This window comes from Mytilus galloprovincialis, chromosome 1 (assembly GCF_965363235.1).
Source record: "Mytilus galloprovincialis chromosome 1, xbMytGall1.hap1.1, whole genome shotgun sequence".
Classification (NCBI taxonomy): domain Eukaryota; kingdom Metazoa; phylum Mollusca; class Bivalvia; order Mytilida; family Mytilidae; genus Mytilus; species Mytilus galloprovincialis.
Window position 1 is genome coordinate 70,899,819 of NC_134838.1, and position 23,385 is coordinate 70,923,203.

Here is a 23,385-nt window from a genome sequence, read left to right on the forward strand (position 1 = left end):
AGTTTTCAATATACAATTAACTTTTTGAAAACTATAGTTTTACTTATATAAACGTATAATTAATATCATATGTATAATACATTCACACCTGCCATACATTTCAAGCTAAGACAACGAAAGACATTTTCTCAACCCTACAAAAACTGATTATAGTCCATGTATATGGTATAATAAATGAGACATTTTATAATAAAGCCTTAGGTCAAAGTTGATTCCAATTGCCGTCAGTAAAGAGGGAAAATTATCAAAGTACATAAAAGTCCAAAAATCCTGAATAGAAAAAAATGTTTAATGTCAGTGGACAGCACTGACACAATTGACAATATTGCGACAACCTTATCCCAAAAAGTAGCACTCTTTGCTGTAAAATAAATTACAAAATGTTATATGAACAACTTTGACAAACACCACAAATTCTATGAAGTTTTCCAATATAATCCTTTGAATTTTATGTTTACCGCACTATTATCTACATGTAATCATCGTTGTACATTCGGGTATGTATAAATGAAACTACTATAATGCTTGAATAGATGTACTTGTATGATCACCTTTAATGCTATTGCTTCTTTTCTATAGAAAGCAAGTTTTGAATAGTAAGCGGTAATTTTGATGATCATATATTTGATTTTGTAATTATAGACACTGTTTTTTCTCACAATTGGAAATTATGTCCTGGTCTCCGTGAAAACTGTGATTGTGAATACTCTGAAAACCTTTCATGGCGATCATCTCCCCCGGGTACCGTCACGACAGGTTGTATGGGTATGGATCTCTTGGACATAGTGTCTACGTTATAACCTTCTAACTCAGCTAAAATATAAGAAGACAAAAACAAATTAATTCTCTTACATTCAAACAATCTCTGTAAATAGCCGATGATTAGAATAATACAACAAATCCCTTTTATTTGTTTAATTTAACCGCATGTTTAAGTTATTTTAATTTATTTCACGATGATGCACATTTGTACCACAAAGGTTTGGAGGTAAATTGCAATGTAACGAGAAACGCAATACATTAATAACATAATTAACAATGAAAGATAGATCAATTTCGAAATAAAATATAGTTTTGTGGATCCCACAAACAAAACAGAGATTTGTTTTATCAGCCATTGTTGAATTTCAACTGCAAATATATATAGCAAGCAAGTGAAGCTGCATCTGAATTACGATTTTTTTTTTTACAAATCCAACTTAATATCGTCCCGAAAAAAATACACTGGCTCACCTATTTTCAACTTTACATTTGTTGTATGAATCGTTTAACTGTACAGGCTATTTAGAAGTTTCGAACAATGAGACTTCGTTGCACACAACGCCATGCATCATTGTAATTCCAATGGGGACTAACTGTGCACCACTTATTGCGGACCTGTTTTTGTATTGTTATGAGTTACAATTTATGACTAAAATTAGCAAAGACCCATCAAAACAACATTTGATACAAAAATTTAACAATACTTTTAGATATTTGGATGATATATTGGCTCTAAATAATGACGACTTCAGTATGTATACTAAAGAAATTTATCCTGTAGAACTTACTTTAAATAAAGCTAATGATAACAATGACCACTGCCCTTTCCTCGATCTTGATATCTATATCATAAACGGGAAGCTTAATACAAAAATTTATGATAAAAGAGATGATTTTTCATTTCCTATTGTTAATTATCCATTTTTAGATGGTGACGTTCCCTTGTCACCATCTTATGGTGTTTATATATCTCAACTTGTACGATTCGCTCGTGTATGTAACAATGTATTAGATTTTAGCGAGAGAAATTTATGTATTACTGAAAAATTATTACACCAGGGTTTTCGATATCACAAACTGGTCAAAACATTTACTAAATTTTATCACCGGTATAAGGAAATAATTCGTAAATATAACTCAACATGCAGACATCTTATACGTTCAGGTATTTCACATCCAAAATTTTATGGAAATATTCTTTATAAAGCACAAAAATGTCAGTATTCTCCTCAGAAACTAACAAAACCTTTAAATAGACTTATTAAAAGGGGATATAGTTACGATACTGTTGTCAGGTCATTAAAGATTGCATATTTTGGTTTTAACATTGATTCACTGATAGGGTCTTTGCATCGGAACTAAACACATTTATTTCTAAAAAAACAGTTGTTGGCATGACACGGGTTATGTTCTTCTCATATATTTTATGATAGTATGATACTAAACCCCTAACGGGAGGGATTGTACCTGATATTCATATGATGAAGACATAATCTTTCAATCAGTTTAATTGAGGTCTGGAGCTGGCATGTCAGTTAACTGCTAGTAGTCTGTTGTTATTTATGTATTATTGTCATTTTATTTATTTTCTTTTGTTACATCTTTTGACATCAGACTCGGACTTCTCTTGAACTGAATTTTAATGTGCGTATTGTTATTCTTTTACTTTTCTACATTGGCTAGAGGTATAGGGGGAGGGTTGAGATCTCATAAACATGTTTAACCCCGCCGCAATTTTGCGCCTGTCCCAAGTCAGGAGCCTCTGGCCTTTGTTAGTCTTGTATGATTTTAATTTTTAGTTTCTTGTGTATAATTCGGAGTTTAGTATGACGTCCGTTATCACTGTACTATTATGCATATTTTAGGGGCCAGCTGAAGGACACCTACGGGTGCGGGAATTTTCGCTACATTGAAGACCCATTGGTTGCCTTCGGCTGTTGTTTGCTCTATGGTCGGGTGGTTGTCGCTTTGACATATTCACCATTTCCTTTCTCAATTTTATCAAGTCGTTACGCTTATATAAACTTTTGACTCGTTTGACCCAGTATACGATAACCAGAACTAGCAATGTATATACTCCAACGGACTATTTAAAGGGGCACTAGCTACGAGATATATAAAAAATCTAAAGTTTGATTTTGTTCTGTTCAATCAATAATGAAAGTGAAATAGTGAAATAACAATTCGCTTTTTGCAGCCAAAAAGGTTCAATTTGTCAAATTACGCTAAGAAACATTAATTATTAGTAATTCACTTGCAAGTGAATGAGTCGACCTCTTTAAATCCGTATTCGTGTGAACTTCAATTTAACCCCTAGCTAAAGATTGACAACGCATGCATTGTACGTGCACTGGTTATTTAAAGAAAAAGAATGTCAACAATGAAAGTGAAACTACGGTAAATCATTTGATTACTAATTCGATTCACATAAAATCATTCTTATACGGTTAAAAACAATGAGAAACATCTATTTTTAATCTATAAAATCAAATCAAACAGACCCTTTAAAAATCCAATTGCACGTGTTGGTTTAATCTATTCATATCTTTATTTATGTTTACATCGCTTATATGGTCATCTGAGGTCAAATCGATAGTTAATTATAGTGCCTAACAAGATTTTGTGAGGTAGACGAAATTGACTTTAAAACGATCGTATTGACTTTTGATGTCCAGAAATAGGCAGATCGGACATATTTTGACTTTATTTACTTACTTCTTAAGTTTGTGATTAATTGTAATTAACATATTCCAATGAGACTGAAAAATGCTTTTTTTTGTTATGATAAATAATAATTTTACCTGCCGTAGTCGTGCGTAAAATATATTTCGGCATTTCTCTTAAAAAATGACTTGTTTAATGAGGGCCCTCATGGGGTTTTTGATTATGTGATTACTTGGCCGTTTTTTTAATGATTATTTGATTATTAAGCCAAATATTTCATGATTATTTGATTACCTAGGACTGTATTTTTTAGTTTATGATTATTTGATTACTAAAGATAAGCAAATATTTAATGATTAATATGTGATTATATTGGCAAAAAAATGGTGATTATGTGATTACTAGGACCCCCCCATGAGGGGCCTCTTTAATGGAACAACACGTCTTATTTGTAAACTTTCTCTTTTATCTCCACAATAGGCTTTTAAAAAATAATCTTTCAACTGTGTATTCAGAAAATTTTGTGAAAATAGAAGAAGTGGCAATTCTTACCTTTCATACCTTAACTTTCATTGATAAAACATAATATTGACTCGTCTAGTGTCCAGTTTGAAGGTCATTTTAGTTACCGTACACATTCATGCACGTTCTAATTAATCAATAGTCATGTATGAAAAGCATAAACAAGTTTGTAGGTAAACTAATAACAACTTAATCCAATCAAATTGCCTACGATTCAATAACAATGACCAGTCCACATCATAAAAATGTATAGGGGTAAACTGGGTAGGGAGAAAATGTCAGATATTTTAAGTTCATAATTTTGCAACAACGAATAAAAATTTGTTAACCAATAGATTAGCTATAATTTCATTAACATGTCATTCTGTATTGGTATACTTTTTGGATCTTTTATTTGCGTATTTAAGGCTGTAAAAAGTTTGGCCTTCAAAAGTCAACATAATCATTGACTTTATACAGAAAATTCGCCTTTTTAAAACATTGAATGTATCACGAATAATACGCGACAACAAAGTAAAATCATTTCTTAAAACACTGCCAAAAAATTCATTCTGATTGATACAGTGGTATTGTCATAAATTGCGCTGGAGTGAACAGTGGTACAGCAAACGTCGAATTCCCTCACACAATGTTATCACACACTATAGATGGCGTCTGGACTAAAATCACACGAAACGAAACTATATATTATCTACCCCATGCTCTGTAAATTGTTTAATTTAGACTTTTGATAGTTTGGATAAATGTTTTATATATTTATAAATCAAATATGAGAATTTGAGCCAAATCGGTGACCATAAATTTGACAGCTAGTGCCCCTTTAAGGGATCCAAATATCTTCTTATATCAAATGCAGCCCCGACTTTTGTACCTACATGTACGATTTTTGTTTGAACTTCAAGATAATCATCATTTACATATACTTAAATTAAAACTAAAGAAATTCATAAAAAAAAATACAACTATAAAAATAAGATGTACTATAATTGTCAATAAGACAACTGTCTAACAGAGGTCACCGATGGCAAACGGTCTCCAACAATGAGTAAAATCCATACCTATGCCTAATAATTTAAAACAAGGACGGAGGTTCTATCCAGAGTAAGAACATCAAAACTCTTTGATAAAAAAATAATTCAAAACGTCATAGGGCAGATCCTATTAATGTTGCATTTTAAAAATTAATTTGTAATGCAGATTCAGATTAAATATTTTATAGTCCTACAACTATTATATAACTAAACATTCTTACACATATGTAAATCATAGCATATATTAAACGGAGTGTCTATTCGTCCGGCTAGCCGGACGAATAGTTAAAAATCTCTATTCGTCCGGCCATCCGTCTGCGGATGCGCAAATATTCAATATCAATAAAAGTGTCATGTGACGTGGAAAGTGTCCCGGATGAGGTGTCGGATAACACACGCGGTGTCGGATAACACAAGCGCGTATGCAATGGACGTGTTGAGAATTGGAGATCGTGATTCATATTTAAAGATGTCACAGAGAAAACCAGAGAGAATGTGATTGCTTTAAACAAATGTCTATAGAAGTGATATATGTTAACTGTGAGGAATAAGCCTGAAATTAAAGTGAAATTGATGATTTACCCCCATTTACCTTATGGAGGTAAAACGCATTCGGAAAAAAATACTATATCAAACTTGCTTGGATGCATTATTTTTTAGTTATACTACAACGCAGATCTATAAACATACTGATATGCCTGGACTGGGAATAAGACACCAGGGTTTTGGTATCCCCCCTTTTTCTGTTGTATCTGATATACATTTTTTTCTAAAAAAATCTTATCGAAAACACAATCCTTCTTTTGGGTACAGGTAACACGTGCCTGCCCTTCTCAAATTTCATATGAATTAAAAATCACCGAACAATTTAAATGAAGAATCGTGCATAATCATATGGGGACCTTACTTTAACCAAACTTCACAGAAACTATAAATTCAGGATCTTTTGAAATTATAGATGAAGCCAATAATGATTGGCCCGACTATTTACCTTACAGGAAATTCATAGGCAGAACAACAAAAGAGAGAATCATTTTTGCCCCCCTCCCCCCACCCAGAGACATGTATTTATATGTCTCTGCCCCACCCAATACCCAAGTTCCTTTAGAATATTAGAATAAAAAAAATCTGAATCAAATGTATAGTTTTTTTGTTTTTTTTTAAAGAATGAGTTGGTTTTCTTCATAATCCGAGGTTAGACAATACATTATAAAACAACCCGTTTCATTCAAAACCTTCAAAACACGATGTTATATCTTCATCATTATATATTTGGCCGGACAAATAGCGAAAACCCGTAAAAATGCTATTTGTCCGGCTTGCCGGATGAATAGACATTTTTGACTATTTGTCCGGCTAGCCGGACGAATAGCCACTGCCTATATTAAAACTAGCAGTACACTTTCATTAGCATAAACAAGTGTCATTCTATTAAGAATTATGAGAAACTATTAATATAATCATAATATACAATATTCAATACAATTTCAAAACAATATAGATATCTTTTTAAAAGATTTAAATTTTAAAGTATAACATCATCAGCTACATATACATAAAAAAACGTATTCTTCTACATAAAATATTAAAGCAGGTTTAGCCACTACCTGATAAAGTTCTCAATTTCTGAATAAAGATACAAAGTTTTCGTCATTAAACAAGTCATAAAAATGTTTTACTGCTTTCTTAAGTTATACAATATATTTCGATTGATAGATTGACATTTACGGCCATTTTCAGCACTATTATGTTATTTCGTGGTTGTCAGTTTTATTGGTGGAGGAAGCCGTAATTTCCGAAGAGCACAGCTGTCCTGATTTAGGCTGCGAAAAACGTATTATCCTTGCCAGTTATTATTGAAGTCGAGCCTACCACGTGCGGGATTGTGACTAGTTTAAAGTCTAGTGATTCTTAGACTACTCGGTCACCGAAGCTACCCCCCCCCCCCCCCAATATATTTCGAAGGCTGGGTCTGTATATAACGGACATAGAGTAAAACATGTTTTCATCTCCAATTTCATGTTATTCTTTAATTTACTGGTTTTTATAAAATTTCATATATGCATGTATATTTGATATTTGTATCGTATAATGTACGTACTTTAATTTAGAAGAAGACTTTACTCTAAATAAACTGCTCTACAAGGGGCAACATGGAATATACGGAGGGACGGAATTACTTGAAGAATGAGAATGACAAAAATAATGCACACACTATAATCTTTAATTTTCTTACAGTTATGGTGTTAGATATTGCCACTTAAAAGTTTCAAATATCTAATTTCAGTTCTGTTCAAGCCAAAATCCCAGTGAACCCAGCGGAATTAAAATAATTAAGGGGTCGAAATAATTTACTTATAAGGTTTTGCAACAATTTGTCATTTGTCTCTAAAACAAAAAAAAAAAGTAAAGGGCTATGCACTTCTGATGAAGACGATTTTGTATAAATCATTGAAATAAGAATAATGTTGTTGCATATATTTTACATGTTTTAAATAAATATATGCGTAGAAGGACGAATTTATAAACCAAAATAAATTGATGTGTATGTGAAAGACAATAAATAGCTTGTCCATCTCTTGATGGAAAAAAAACATAATCGAAATTGGTCGAAAACTTTCAAAGTGACGGTTTGGGCTATTTTTCATCAGATTGGACCCTGGGCTATTGCAAGGATGGTCATCTTTAGGCGCTTCGAGATTTCAAGTCTAGAAACACAATTTTATGTTATTGCAATTAGCATGTATACAAATGAAGCTGTGATCGCTATAAAAGTTTGAAGGACTAAACAATTTTATTTTAGTAAAAAGGGCCCTAATGTGAAATATTTATATATAAAGAGTGGTGATTGTTGTTTGCTTAAGGTCCAGTGGCAAATGTTACATGCATTTTCAAGACGAATTCATAGTAATACAGGTAATTAAGATATAATCTGTATGGATTGTTGTATTTTAAGAAGTCTCTGAAGAGTTTAATACATGTATATTGCTTCAGAACTAAATTTGACAGCCATGTCAGTGGGTGAATTTGCGATGTAAAGCATTATGGCGCACGGTCTACCGATCGCGAGTAGGAAAATCACGGCCTGTACGAAGTCCAATGGATTGTTATATTTTTCATGTTTACATATTTCTTTTATTTATGTTTAAGATTTTCGATCCCTTCTTGTTTAGTGGTGGACTGGTCATTCTGTTATAGTGAATTAGCTTTTTTGTTCTTATGTGTTTTTCAGAAGTCTTCAGTTAAGTTCAATTTCGGTACATGCGACTATCAGCTAAGAGTATCGACAAAGGGAAGATTACTTCGACCATATATTGTATTCAATGATATTCTCCATGTCATAGTGTTAAAACGGGTTTGTCAATTATCGTGTGAAAAATTAACGTACGACATCAATTCCATTTTGAGGCTTAAATACTCACATTTATTTACAGTTCCAGTTACATAACTATCTTTGGGAAACTCTTCTCGTTTAGAAGCCAGCACAAATGCTAGTATTGCTAAGAGAGCAGCATCAAATATACCCAATATGGCCAAGATGTATCCCCACCGTACACCACAGTATCCCAGTTTATACTGGTCCGCTGTGCTACCGCACAAATTCCGTACTTCTTGGTGGTCCCAACCACTGGGAAATATCACACATGCAAGGAACATAAAAACAGCTGAAATTAAATTTAGAAATGAAATGCTTTTGATTGATTCATTTTGATTTTAACTAAAATTCGAACCCAGTCTGAGTGACTAGAGCATGTAAAAGCAACTGCTTATCACGCATATGATGAAACCACGAAGAATCAAGAGACAAGTTGTGTCAAGTTTATCCAGAGATAAATTCTTTGGTTTTAAGATAATACTGTTATATTTTTTTTGCAGGAATTATGATGCATTAGAAAGGATGTGCTGTTTTAATTCAAAATTAAGCAAATCAATCTCTAAGAAGTTGTATATTACACATGATGAAAATTTTTAAACCAAATATTTGCTGTCTGAGTACATCAGATTCCAACGTGTATAAACAACACAGGAGATATATTTTATTTTGCTGTGCAAACGCATGCATACTATAAGTAATAAATACTAAAGTCACTACAGTTGATCTTTATAAAGGTTTACTTAAAATCTTCAACAGAATTACAAAAAAATGCTGATTAAATATTTTATTTCTGACAATGAACAATAAGATGTATCGGATAACATTTTTGTAAGGTCGATGTTTGTATTGACACATTGGAACGTTTAAGTTTATTGTCACACACTATACGATAATCACTTTCATTGTAAGTAGTTCATGTTGTCATGTTTCAGATATTTGGTGAATTATTGTTACCTTGTTAGAAGAATTTATTCAGTCATAAGATAAAAATGGTCATTGCAGATTTGGGTCGATATTTTTTGAACTAGCAACACTTGATAATTGAACAAAATGTATAGTGCCCAGTGATATTTTCCAAAATTCGATATAGATAACTTCTTGATAAACAAAAATACAAACGTGAAGCAAATCCAAGAAACTATAATTCAATAGGTCACATATAACTAAATTTTATTTAAGAGTAAAGGGCTGAAAGTTGGGAGAATAAAAAAGGATTAATTCTAAGTTTACATTTCTCGAGACTGATTTTTGAAGAAAAAGAAAGGAACACATTACATAAGGAAATTGTATTAAACATGCAAACAATGTTGTTCACTTTGTCAACATAATTCAAAATTCAAAATTATATATTCTTATAATATAGTTGAATCATTGTCAACGTATATTTGTTCCACCTTACAGAAGTTAATCCAGTGGAAACTTTGTTATAAACAATGTCATTATACCTGTACCTGATGGAACAAATATTCTATACTATTTATTCCGTAAGGAACATCTACCGTAATATTTATTCCTGTGAGAAATAATATTCTAGAATATTTTTTCCATTTGGAACTTATTTTCTGAAGGAACTTCTATTTCGTGACAGAATCATGTACAATATTTACAAATTTTATAATAGCACAGTATTTAAAATTAACTGATAATATAGAATAAGAAATACGTAGATCTACTTAGTGTTTTCATTTTCATCAATAATATAAATAAAATTTATGTATAAATTATGGGTTTCTCCTTATAATAAAAAAAACTAAATTGTCTTGCACCGCCCTGAAGTGTAAATTGACCATTTTGTGAATCCCGTTTTTAAATAACCGCCAAAAGATATACATTTTTAAACTACAAATCTGACTTAAAATGTAATACCTGATATTAATTCTAGAATACCACAGAGGTAGAAAACGATGGTTTTCTTAAAACAAAAGAACAATAGCAATGCTGCGACAACAATTAGCATAAGTAAAGCTGATACTCCACAGAAAAAAGTAGTGGCTCTGAAGGCGTCGTTCAAAATGGAATTAAAACTTGTAAACGATCCATCACACACATATCTTTGGTATGCAGAGTCCGGTTTACAATATTGAAACACCCCAATATGTCCATAGCCAGTTCTATCATCGTCTGTGTCTCCGATCCAGTGAGGTTGAATGAATGCCACAACATTTAGAATGCACCAAATAATTGTCAATAAAGCCCAAAGAACACACACTGCTCTGTACTCTCGCATATACCGAAAATAATAAATCCTTGCAGTCTCCGGATTATACATTGGCTTCTCCATGTTGGAACCAACTTGCCTCCAGTGGTTCCTTGTTTTTGTTTTGATTCTGGAACCACGTTTTTCCTATTTGCAGGGGTGAGGCAAATTAGATCGAAAATTCTATCGCGAAGGAGTTTCCGATCAATGCCTATGTATAATACTAAATTTAGATTTCCAACTGAACCATATCTTTTCAAAACTGGTCGAGCAAGTTTATCAATACACGGTGTGAAGCCAACTTATCCAATCAACACCAGGTAATAATTACCTGTACATTTTGTTTACCTTTTCTTAAAGGTCATACGGTAGCACATGGCTAATCAATCATGCATGGGTCAAAGGTGGTGTAGTAGTTTACTATATTAGATACTGTAATATATAGCGTTCACTAAAATTGAAAATCGTGTCATGTCTCTCAAATTAATAGAGAATTTAAACAAATATCTTAAGTACATTTGATTGACTGAATATTAACTACCAATAAAAGCTATAAGAGGTATAAAATACAGTATATAAAATTATCATACATATTTATTGGTTTCTTTGTTTATATGTACACAATATTTATTGTAAGATAAGTATCCAACAAATGGAAGTTTTTAACGACATTGACTGGCTATACAGCCCTTGCACGTTCGGTATAAGTATCCTGCAAAATATCAACTATATTATTAACTGGACTGTTCTACGACTATATTTACAATAGTCTTTGAGTGTTTTTTTGCCCTTTGGTAGGGTTGTTGTCTCTTTGAAATCGCCCATATCCATTCTCAATTTTATAATATATGTAAGACATATAGATATACAATATCCTTACAGTGACACGGTAGGAAAATATAATACGTTTTTGACGAGCGTAAAGAAAAAGAGAGAAAAGATAGACACGAATCAACTCACCATTGATACCAGGAATACAAAAGAGGGACGAAAGATACTAGAGGGACAGTCAAACTCATAGATCGAAAAATAAACTGACAACACCATGGCTATGAATAAAAAGACAAACAGACTTTAATTTCAGGTTCCAACTAAACCATATCTTTTCAAAACTGTATCCTATTTTTAATGAATATCCCATTTTTTTTATCAATTTATTGGCTACTATCATGAACAAAAAAATATATTACATTTTCACAATTACTCTTATTTATACTTTCACTAAAGATGAAAAAAAAACACCAATCTGAATAAATCTAAATGAAACAAATTATAGGTTGTTAATAATATTAGAAAGTTTTACAACATTTAGTTGCTTTTTCGTGCAAAGTTGACGATGCTGGCATTTGGTAAATTTGCTTTTTTTTCTCTCTTTTTTTTTTTTAAAACAACAAGCATTTTATTTTAATTTCTTATAAAATTGAGAATGGAAATGGGGAATGTGTCAAAGAGACAACAACCCGCCCAAATAAAAAACAACAGCAGAGGGTAATCAACAGGTCTTCAATGTAGCGAGAAATTCCCGCACCCGGAGTCGTCCTTCAGCTGGCCCCTAAACAAATATATACTAGTCCAGTGATAATGAACGCCATACTAATTTCCCAATTGTACACAAGAAACTAAAATTAAAATAATACAAGACTAACAAAGGCCAGAGGCTCCTGACTTGGGACAGGCGCAAAAATGCGGCGGGATTAAACATGTTTGTGAGATTTCAACCCTCCTCCTATACCTCAAACCAATGTAGTAAAGTAAACGCATAACAATACGTTAATTTGTTTTAAAAGATTAGAAAAAAATATGTATAAAAGGAGATGCTTCTATTTCGGAGACCCTCATTGGATTGGTTATAAAATTATAAGTTTCCACTTAAAGCCAGACGCAAGTTTCGTCTAAAAAAACCTCGTAGGTGACACTCGAATAACAAAGTATTAAAAGACTTAATCTAACGGGACCGCAATGAGGACCCAATATTGAACTTTAATGTAAACTGTAATTTGGACATAATCGTATGCTCACTACAGAAGTAGGATACCAGGAGTCATTTAAAGAGATGCAAAGTATAAAACATGACCTCATAAGTTGAAAATAAAAAACAAAACTCCAGCATCACTGCAAAAAAAAGAAAGGAAAAGGCCAAAAGTCAAACTACATTGCACGCAAAACAATATAGAATAAAATTGAGAAAGGAAATAAGGAATGTGTCAAAGCGACAACAACCAAACCATAGAGCAGACAACAACCAAAGGCCACCAATGGGTCTTCAATGTAGCGAGAAACTCCCGCACCCGGAGGCGTCCTTCAGCTGGCCACTTAAAAATTATGTATACTACTTGAAAACTACAGACTTAGCAACACCAACCACCCAAAAAATCTGGGATGATCTCAGATGCTTTGAAAGGATAAACAAATCCTGCTCCACATTTCAGGCACCCATCGTGTTGCTAATGTAAGAACAAACCGGGTGAAAGTCTTATTTTGTAGGTCACATTCGACGAAAAGGGGATTGGATTGTGATTACGACAATTGAAACATATCCGTCTTCATCAGTGAAGCAGATATTCCATAACGGTCAACCAACTTGTGATGGCGTCCGTATAATTTACGAAGGGATGACTCCAATTTTTAATAGCTTTAGCTGGTTTGATAAGCTTCCTTATGGGCAGCAACCCCTTATCAAGTAAAGCATGCATGATAGTATATAAGACCCCTTGAGTATCGTAGCAACTGGGAGATATATACTCCGTATGCAGGCGCTTCTGGAATGCAGCTTCATTAAAATGGCCCGAAGTTCACAATCAATCTTTTGCTGCAACATCATAGGACTAATACATACACACATCTATTGTTGCAACATGGGACACATACATGAATACAGGTATATAAATTGCGGCAACATGGGACTTATACAAAGATACACTTGTCTATTTGTCTATTGATCCAACATGGGACTCACTTATAGTTAAACAAAAATATCTGTTGCTTCAACAAGGGACATATATTAGAAAAAAAATCTATATTGCGACTAAAATAACAATGGGAGCTGACAGTTTATAGTAACCAACTGGATTCGTAAAGCAGTTTTCAGCATTTACAAATGAAAAACTGTTACTACGTATGTACACATTTGTTTGATTGATTGTTGCTTGCCTAACGTCCACTAAAAAGTAATGCATAAGCGGCATGTATATTTAGGGAACAACAAACTAACAATATCCAATAGAGGATCGTGCACGAATTTCTACTATAGCTGCAACTTGAAAAGATAATCACCTGTGAAGGGAGTCATGCAACAGGAACCATAGGGACCCCTGTCAGAGTTATTTAAAGTGTTTTTAAAGTATGTAACGTTAGCGAGCGTAGTATCGACGAGGTGTTTCGAATTTAATGTTTCCATTTTTGACTGGATGTGGCTGTCTTCATCCCGCACAGCCAAAACAAACGTTTCCTGATTAAAAATACACAGTGTTCGTGACAACTTCTTGTTGACGAAAAATCCACAGGGAGTAAGAACCGTATTTAAAATAGTATGTTATGATGCATATCAGCTCCGACTACTGCGCTGTTGATAAACCGATCGGATCATACTGACAGTTAGACTACCAGCAGAGATCCGGGGATCCAGTGCGAGTACTGAAACGGAAACACTTTACATATTTCATGCGTCCGAAACTTTTTTATGGATTTATCTTATTTGGGATCTGGGGGCCGTTGTATGAGATTTACAGACTAGAGAATAATATACTGGTCACAAATAAAGAACGGAGAAACATCTGGCAAAAAAATACAAAAATAGGGGAAAATGGGATGCTCAAATATATATCCGTTCAGAATGGAGAATTAGGGATAACCACCGAAAAATAAAGAAGACAGATACAATTCCTACTTCATCAGCAACACTGCCAGACCTTTGAAAGAGCTTTTTAACCGACATTACAAAATCGCATAAAAAAATTACATACATAGCAAGTCATGCGCACCATGATACAATATAAATACAAAAAGTAGAAGTTCATACGTAAAACACAAAGTCTTAAACACATTTATTGAAGCATAATAATTACGGAATAAAACACAAGATCGAATGTAAAAAGGTTTACAACATATTGAAAAAAAAAGCACACAGAGAATAGTTGAATAGCTATGAAGCAAAAAATCAAAGGTCTGAGAAGCACAACCGTAGAAATTAACAAAACAAAAAATGCCATATGCTGAAAACAAAGCATTAAACTTATAAAAGGAAGAAATTTAACTAATTTTGCTGGCGAAGCATTTGTACTTATGAGCAACCAGGTCGAGAATTTACCAAGTTTTAAAAGTTCACATTTTCAGGCGGCCGATGATTTACAGAGTATATCTTAAGGTTGCTCGCGGGGACAAAAATTTCAGCAAAAAATTAAACCTTTATTTTTTCATTACAAATTTTTTTAATTACACTATTAGTTATAACTTTATGATATGGTACAAAAATCAACCCCCCCCCCCAAAAAAAAAAAACACGATTCGGTTTTGATGACTTTTAAAATGTTTATATCATTAAAAAGCTCAAAATTATCTTCCTCTGTTGTAAAAATGCTATTTTCTGGCATTAAATGTGAAATATCTTTTTTTACTCATCGTTGACCTATATTTTTTATTATTGTTTTCAAATAAGCTGCACATAAACTAAATAATTGTAAAATTTAAGCGATTTCTGTAATTAGGTTATTTTTTTATTTCAATATTACCCGTCTATTTCCCCTATTAGCTCAACAGAAAAAAAAGGACATTAACAAAAATGTATGCTTTCTCCGGAGGCAGATTGTGAGCTTAAATGAACGGTGGCCCCATTTTTTTATTTCATTTTTCTTTTAAGTATATGATAAGGTTCATTTATGAAAAAATATAGCGAAATCCTATATTAAAAAAAAATGAGTTATACCCAGGAGCCCCCTTAATTGAGAGGTTTAGCTAGCTATAAAAACAGATTTAATCAACCACTTTTTACATTAGAAAATGTCTGTACCAAGTCAGGAATATGACAGCTGTTATCCATTCGTTTTGGTGTGTTTGAGTTCAGTTTTATTGTGATTTTACTTTTAGAAACGTGAGGAAGTTATATAACTTCCTCACGTCTCCATATTTCCTCATATATATATAAGTACGTCTGAGTCAGTGACAACTCTACAATAGATGTATCCATCGGATCGCCATCAATGATGGTGATACATGGCTGTGTACATAATGTATATACAACTCGTCTAAACATCAACCCAACAATGTGCAGTGCAGGCGATTAGGTGTCACGATATCACAGTAGCATGGGTTCGAATCCCGGCGAGGGAAGAACCAAAACTTTGCGAAAGCAAATTTACAGATCTAACATTGTTGGGTTGATGTTTAGACGAGTTGTATATACATTATGTACACAGCCATGTATCACCATCATATAGCGCCCAGGGAACAGAAAAGGCGCCCGGGGAAAATATATAGATATTTTATTGACATGAGACAACTTTGTTAAGTTATGGACAATGATTTTTTTTTAAATTTTAGACAAGTAATTTGCAAATTAAGAAAATAGACATTTGTAATGAAGCACAAAAACAAGTATGAATATTTCAATTTTAACAATATATGAATACTATTTCGAAAGACTGATAATAATGGATCAGTTTATGCGGAAGATTTATAACATGTAAGACATCAAAAGACATGTTTTTCAAAAACGATATCAAAACATATATGAAAAATGTATAAGACAACTCAAATTTCACAGATAAATTTTAATTAGATTAGGTACACATAATAAATCAGCAAAAAAAGCAGTACTATACATGTACCGTAGTTAAAACAAGGGGGTAAAAAGCAGGTGTTTGGTTTAAATTTAAACCTAAGCATTAAAACCCTAATAACCATAGCAATTGAAACAGTTTTAGTTTTATAAAGAGATATAATAAATCTATCTCAGCATCTGTATAAAAAAGTGTTCACCATTTACTTACTTACATACAATTTTGAAATCTAAAATGTAAAAGAGCAACCACACTTTAGATGTAGGATCGTACATGCATATCCCCATTTACATTAAGGACAAAACAAGCAATGATTAGATATTTTTTAAGGACAAAAAATATTGTTAACAATATTATTATTTTCTTCTCCCGGACGCTTATTTTCTTCTCCGGGCGCTAATTTTCCTTCTCCGGGCGCTTTTTAGTAGGACCGCCTAAAAGTGGTACATAACAATTCGTTCCTTAAAAAACATAGTTAGTTTTCTCGTTTGAATTGTTTTACATTGTCTTTATATCGGGGCCTTTTATAGCTGATTATGCGGTATGGGCATTGCTCATTGTTGAAGGCCGTACGGTCTTTTGTGGATAGTTGTCTCATTGGCAATAATACCACATCTTCTTTTTTATATAGACAGTTTGCTTCATGGGATGATTCGCAACTGAAATTAAATCTTTAAGTAAAGATTTTCTGTAATATTAGTTTAGCTCAAGCCGATAGACATATAAGACGGAACAGTCATCTCGTCCGCTATTGACTCAGTGTTTTATAAGGATAATCTTTCGATAGTCATCGGAAATCATAAAAAGATCCGAAATTTGGCGGGGAAATTTAATGAATTTTGACAACATTACCTGTTTAGAATTAGGTGACCGACATACAAGGTACTTTTACTTCAATTATTTATTTATAAATTACATATGAAGAAAAAAATCTTTAGATGACAAAATTGATAACTTTTTCGTAACCAGTACCACACCGGCCAACGGTCATGACGGTGTGCCGGTGTTGTACTGGTAACGAAAATTTTTGCTGGGAAGCCTTTCTACGACGTCATAATTATTTGGACTAGACACTGTCACATACTACACATGAGTAACATTTTACATAGCATCTAACATTAACACTTAACTCTAAGCCCTGTTTTCATGTCTACCCGTCCCCTAGTTGATCCGTCCTCAAGTCCTTCTGTTCTAAGTTTTTTTATTCCTAGTCAATTCAACCCAAACTTTCAACATCATAACATGTAAAAAATTAAACTACTCAGTCTCATGATTATTGATGAACAAAAATCCACAAAACTTTGGCAGATTCTGCTATGAAAGATATAATTCTGTGTCTTATGTATTTTTATTCCCCAAGTGTAGGGGCATTAAGTGTTACCCTTGTCAGTCCCGTTTTTCCTGTTGGTCCCACTCCAAAATTGGTTTCTGTTCTCTATAAACGAGTCTGCCTCAACCAAATGTTACAAAACTTATACAGAATGCTTTCTTCCATAATTTACAGATCAAGTTCAAGTTCGAACTGTGGCGTCACTTGAACCTGTTCATGAGTAATCCCAAGGATTTGTATAGTAAGACAGGGACTGTACAGTTTCATTTTACATCATTGTGCATTTAATTTTGCAATGTTTATTATGTATCATTATTTAATAAATACAATTTGAAAATATTATTTTTCATACTCTTCACTCTTTCTACACGAAATCCCCATATTATCGATAATTTCCGTATATATTTCACGTTTCGTTCCCGATCAATGGCATTTTAATAGAAAACCGGATGTGGGTACGTGCAGCCTAGAACGGCAATTTGACTATTCGTACCCACATGCGGGTACGCGCAGACACTGCCTTATATTTAACATGTTTAAATAACAAGATATTTTTATACCATTATGATATATATAATAGATGTTTTATAAAGATATTTGAATTATTTGATCTAGCTATTAATACATTCCTTATGTTCAGTTGACACCTGTCAAATACTGTTCATTTGAATTGTTCTCTTCTAATGTAGAAGCTGCATCAGAAAATATGGCAGAAGTAGACAATTTTAAAGAAGATCTCAACAAAACATTTCCATGCAGACAATCACAGATTAATTTGTTGCTGTCATTGTTTGGACAGGTATGTTGGGTTTTGAGTGTGTTTGTACTTCGCGTTGTGTTCGTTTAGGGTTTGACTAACAATAAATACAATCGTGTGGTTCAACATTCATTCAAAAGCATAGATTCATAAGATACAATATACATAGTAACGCGACGTCACATCGTCAGTGGCGACGGCACACATACGAACGCATAACGTTCCCGCAATCCTCGACATCCTGGGGGCCACCGAAATGAGATTACTAAAGAAAAATTATAAAATTTACAATCACAAAAGAATACAAAAAGAATTTACTTTTACTGTCTCTGTAATTTACTATACTTAAATTACTCCTGAAATTTACTTTAACTAATTCACAATTGTCTTTCATTTTGCCCCTCCGTCATTGAATGTAATTGATATGTAAAAGTCCTTTTTGGTTTACTTTTGGCGGGAACGAAGTAAATAGTGCGTTTTACAATTTTCACTAGTTGGTCCTTGTAATTCCAACGGATATAATTTAACAATTGGTCGGTTTGTAATACCAGTATCTGTTTTGATGATAGCAGTGCGGATAAATCCATCTTTTCCACGAATCAACTCCTTCACGACGGCTAACCTCCACATAAGTCTATTTGAATCGTTGTGAACTTGAACGATGTCTCCTACTTCAATAGTTTGAACGTTATTACCAGTTGTACGGTGGAATTCTCTTAAAGATGTTAAATATTCATTCCTCCAACGTGTACGAAAATGTTCAATCAGTTGATGTTGTCTCTGAAGTTTTTTGTTACAAGACGAATGGTTAGAATTGTGAAAGTTTTCAATATCATCCATTTGATGTGGTAGCGAATCCAATCTCCTTCCGTTTAGTAAGTGTGATGGCGTAAGTGGTTGTGGGTCGGTTATGTCTGTTGATATATACGTAATCGGACGATTATTCAGCATGCTTTCAATTTCAGTCACTATGGTTCGAAGCATGTCAATAGTAACAAATGATCGACCTAATACTTTTTTAATAGCATTTTTGGTTAGTCCTATAAGTCTTTCCCACCATCCACCAAACCATGGGGCTCTGTTTGGGATAAATTTCCATTCGGTTCCACGCTCCACCACTTTTTGTTGAATTGATTGGGCTGCAGCTTTAAATGTATTAGCATTATCTGACATCATTATTCTTGGAAGTGAACGACGTGCCACAAATCTCCTAAAAGCTAACATGAATGACTCTTCTTTCATATCCGGTACAATTTCTAGATGTACTGCTCGTGTTGCTGCACATGTAAACAGGCAAATATAAGTTTTGCAGTCAATGTTATTTTGTCCTTTTGTACACAAAGCGCCTGTAAAGTCAACACCTGTAACAAAAAAGGGATATTCATCGTTAAGTCTATCTTTCGGAAGCGGCGGTGGCTCAGGTGCGCGGTAAGGTTTTCCTGTTACTTTATTGCACTGTGAGCATTTTCTAAGATGGTATTTCACACATTGACGAATTCTCGGAATCCAAAACTTCTGCTGAATATGCGCAATTGTGCTGTTTAGTCCAGAGTGTAGATTTTTGTGATGCATGTCTCTAATTATCAATGACGTAAAATGGTGTTTCGTTGGTAACAAAATTGGATACTTCGTATTATATTCTAATGGTGCGTTGTTTAGTCTTCCTCCGCAGCGTAATAATCCGTTGTCGTCCAAATAAAGTCTAAGTTGTCTAACTATAGCAACTTTATGTTTCGATGATGGGTTCAAACAATCAATCTCGAGTTCAAATGTCGTCCGCTGAACATTACGAATAAGTGTAATTTCGGCTTCTCCGATTTCTTGAATGCTGAGTATTCCAATCGTTCGCTCGCTTTTACGGGTCTTCAGATTACGAATAAATCTTAACACATATGCTGTTATTCTAAACAATTTACTTAACGAGCTATATTTTTCAATTTGAATACAACTTGTCTTTGGTACATGTATCTCAGCGTCCATATATTCCTCTGTAATTGTTGAAAATGTGTTACAGTTTTCCACATTTCTTGTCCAGCTTGGCCATTCTGTCTTGTTGGCAATCCATTTTGGTCCCTTTATCCAAAGTGCACTATTCATGAGCTGTTTTGCCGTAATTCCGCGGGTAAGATAATCTGCTGGGTTTTGGTCTGTTGGGCAATATCTCCAATCACTGTTTGCGGCCAATTTTCGAATTTCTTTGAGACGATTAGACACAAATGTAGGTAACGTTTTTGTTGAGGATATCCAACTCAACACTATTTGACTGTCACTCCAAAAATATTTCTTGTTTATGTCAATAAATCCTACTAAATAGTTTGCTAATCTGGCGCCAATCAGCGCACCCATTAATTCCAAACGTGGCAAAGTTATAGTTTTTACCGGAGCGACTCTGTTTTTTGTAATGATTAGACTAGACGTGTTCCCTTTGACTAAATAGGCACACGCGCCATATGCTTGTTGACTGGCGTCTGTAAATATATGAAGTTCAGTCTCCTCTTGCGCATCAGATTCAGGTGTTATTTGGCGGGAAATTTCTGTTTTTGTTGCCTCTTCTATTTCCATAGCGATCGATTTCCATTCTTCTTTTAAAGTACTCGGTAATAGTTTGTCCCAATTTAACTTCTCTTTCCATAATCTTTGCATAAAGAGTTTTGATGTCACAGTAACTGGTGATATTAATCCAAGCGGATCAAATATTCTTGACGACTGGCGCAACACTTCTCGTTTTGTTAATGGTATATCATCATTTTCTGTCAAAGTAAGTTGATTATACAAAATGTTATCAGACTTTGTGTTCCAACGCATTCCAAGTATTTTAACTGTCTGGTTCTCGTCTCCTGCCTTTTCCTGTATTGCTCTATTTCGTAAGTTTTCATTGTTTGAATTCCATGATCTCAAGTTAAAACCGGCATCGTGTAATAATGTGCGAGATTCTGTATAAAACTTGAGTAGAATCCTGGTCACGGCACCAATGTTGGGTTTTGAGTGTGTTTGTACTTCGCGTTGTGTTCGTCAGGAAAGCTCGTTAGAATGTTATCTACATATATGTTCCTTTGCAGTTCTGAGGATGTGTTAGATGGGTTTTCCTTAAAGTGTTTCATCAATGTAGCACTCAAAATGAAGGGTGAACAGGTTGCACCAAACAATACTACTTTGAACCTGTAAGTTATTAATGGACTGTTCGGATTGTTGGGGTTCTGTAACCAAAAGAATCTCGTAACATCTCTGTCATTTTCGTCTAATTCTATGTGTAGAAATGCTTTCTCTATATCAGCTGTCACTGCATATTTCTCCATTCTAAAGCGTGTCAAAATTGTAGTAAGGTCGTTCATCATAGGCGGGTATTCTGCTAAACAATCGTTGAGACTAGCGCTGTAAGAATTTGCTTTACAGCTACAGTTATAAACTATTCGTATAGGCGTGGTTGTGGAATCCTTCTTGACAGCGTGATGTGGTATATAATGAATAAGATTTTCAGTAAGAGTCTCATCGCTTACCTCTTCTATGAAACCTCTCCGTTCTTGGTCAGATATAATATCTCCATACATTCGGAACATTTCTTTGTCTTTTGAAATACGACGTATTACATTTTCTGTTCTTCTTTTGACGATCTCTTTGTTTGTTGGTAATTCCGGGCAGTTTTCTTTCCATGGTAGTTTGGACACATATTTCCCATTTTGTTTTGTAATGGACGATTCGGCAAAGGTTTCCATGACATCTATCAATTGCGTATCAACTTCCTTTTCATCAATTCCTAAAGACTCCAGTTTCCAAAATTTCTCTAAATCGCAAGTTTCCTGTTTATGAGATATCAAAACATTCATCATTGAAGTTGACTGGTTATTGTTCTTGACTGGAACTGGACCTGACAACAAATATCCAAGTTTAGAGCTTACAGCAGTCGGACCATTTCCACGTATTATTTTATCTTGCACTATATTCCAATAAAAGTCTGCTCCAATTAGAAGAGTAAGCTCAAAAGACTCTGCGTCTGTAACGGGGTGGGCTAGAGATAATCCATGTAGATAGTGTAGTCCCTGTGTGATTTTTCTACTCTGGCTCTGAAGCGGTGATGCTATGCTGGGTACTATTAGTACTTTTATAGGTATAATCTCTCCATTATTGGCTTTCAACTGTACCGTGGTTTTGTCTAAATTTCTAATACCGCTAGTTTTATTCCCGAAAGAAACAATATTCAGATTTTCGGATCCCTCTTTTTGTACATTTAATTTAGTAGCTAAGTCTGCAGTAATAAAAGACCGTTGTGCACCCTCGTCGAAAAGTATGTTTGCCTCTGCTGTATTATTCACCGACATTACCTGAGCTACTGCTGTTTTAAGCAAAACGGTTGAAGTTTCTTGACTTGCCGATGTGTACAACATTGACGTTTCTGTGTTGTCCTTATCTTCTGATTGATGTGTTGTATTTTTCTTGCAAATTGATGTATGATGTTTACGATGGCAAATTCTACAGTCGTATTTAGAGCGACAATCTGATACTCTGTGCGTACCAAAACAATTAAAACACAATTTCTTCTCTTTAATAATGGCTATTCTTTTTTCATGTTCGGCGACATCCGTGCAGTCATTGGAAAAGTGGTCCCCCTCACAGAATGTGCATGCTTTTCTCTGTGCGGAATTAATTGGTTTTTTCATACCTTGATACTTCGATGTTTTTCCTTGTGGGCGATTTTTGCTAAAATCCTTCTTAACGCTTGCTACAAAATTTGCGGTGTGATTAGCTGTCGGCGGTTGATACATGTATTCATTATGTCCTGATTCTTGAATTGAAAGTTCTCTGCAAATAGCGTCTCGTAGTTTCTGTATATTCCAATCATCACTTCCGTTTTCCCGTGTAATATTTTTCCTGAAATCTGGCGGCAATTTCCCTAGAATAACTGGAATCAGTAATGAACCAAACATTTCTTGGCATTGGCCTAATGACTCTAGACCTCTGATGTATGCCTCGGACT

The 23,385-nt window shown here is 33.9% G+C and overlaps 2 protein-coding genes across 4 annotated transcripts in view; one reads left to right on the top strand and one right to left on the bottom strand.

Annotated features, from left to right (window-relative positions):
- Positions 1-539: 539 nt before the first annotated feature.
- LOC143082891 (LHFPL tetraspan subfamily member 3 protein-like) lies at positions 540-10,775 on the bottom strand. The gene is made up of 3 exons (XM_076258879.1): positions 10,222-10,775; positions 8,402-8,644; positions 540-813 (listed from the first exon to the last, which is right to left on the bottom strand). Exons 1-3 carry the CDS (start codon positions 10,634-10,636, stop codon positions 656-658), a joined length of 816 nt encoding a protein of 271 aa, XP_076114994.1. The 5' UTR covers positions 10,637-10,775; the 3' UTR covers positions 540-655.
- A 6,342-nt stretch (positions 10,776-17,117) lies between these two features.
- Positions 17,118-23,385, top strand: part of LOC143082895 (origin recognition complex subunit 5-like) — a 32,756-nt gene continuing 26,488 nt past the window's right edge. The window contains exons 1-2 of one of the 3 annotated variants that reach the window (XM_076258909.1): positions 17,118-17,208; positions 18,297-18,455. In XM_076258909.1, the coding sequence (XP_076115024.1) occupies positions 18,363-18,455 (93 nt within the window). In that variant the 5' untranslated portion in view covers positions 17,118-17,208; positions 18,297-18,362. Of the gene's footprint in view, positions 17,209-17,401; positions 17,420-18,296; positions 18,456-23,385 lie in introns of those variants that run through there. The other 2 variants (XM_076258900.1, XM_076258892.1) reach the window with 2 other exon arrangements.

Bases quoted from the DNA above. Each gene is read 5' to 3' on its own strand.
- LOC143082891 (XM_076258879.1), bottom strand. From the start codon at position 10,636: ATGGAGAAGCCAATGTATAATCCGGAGACTGCAAGGATTTATTATTTT. The intron at 8,645-10,221 runs GTATTACATTTT...ATTTAATTTCAG, and splicing joins TATTCTAGAATTAATATCAG to CTGTTTTTATGTTCCTTGCA. The intron at 814-8,401 runs GTGAGTATTTAA...CTTATATTTTAG, and splicing joins AACTGGAACTGTAAATAAAT to CTGAGTTAGAAGGTTATAAC.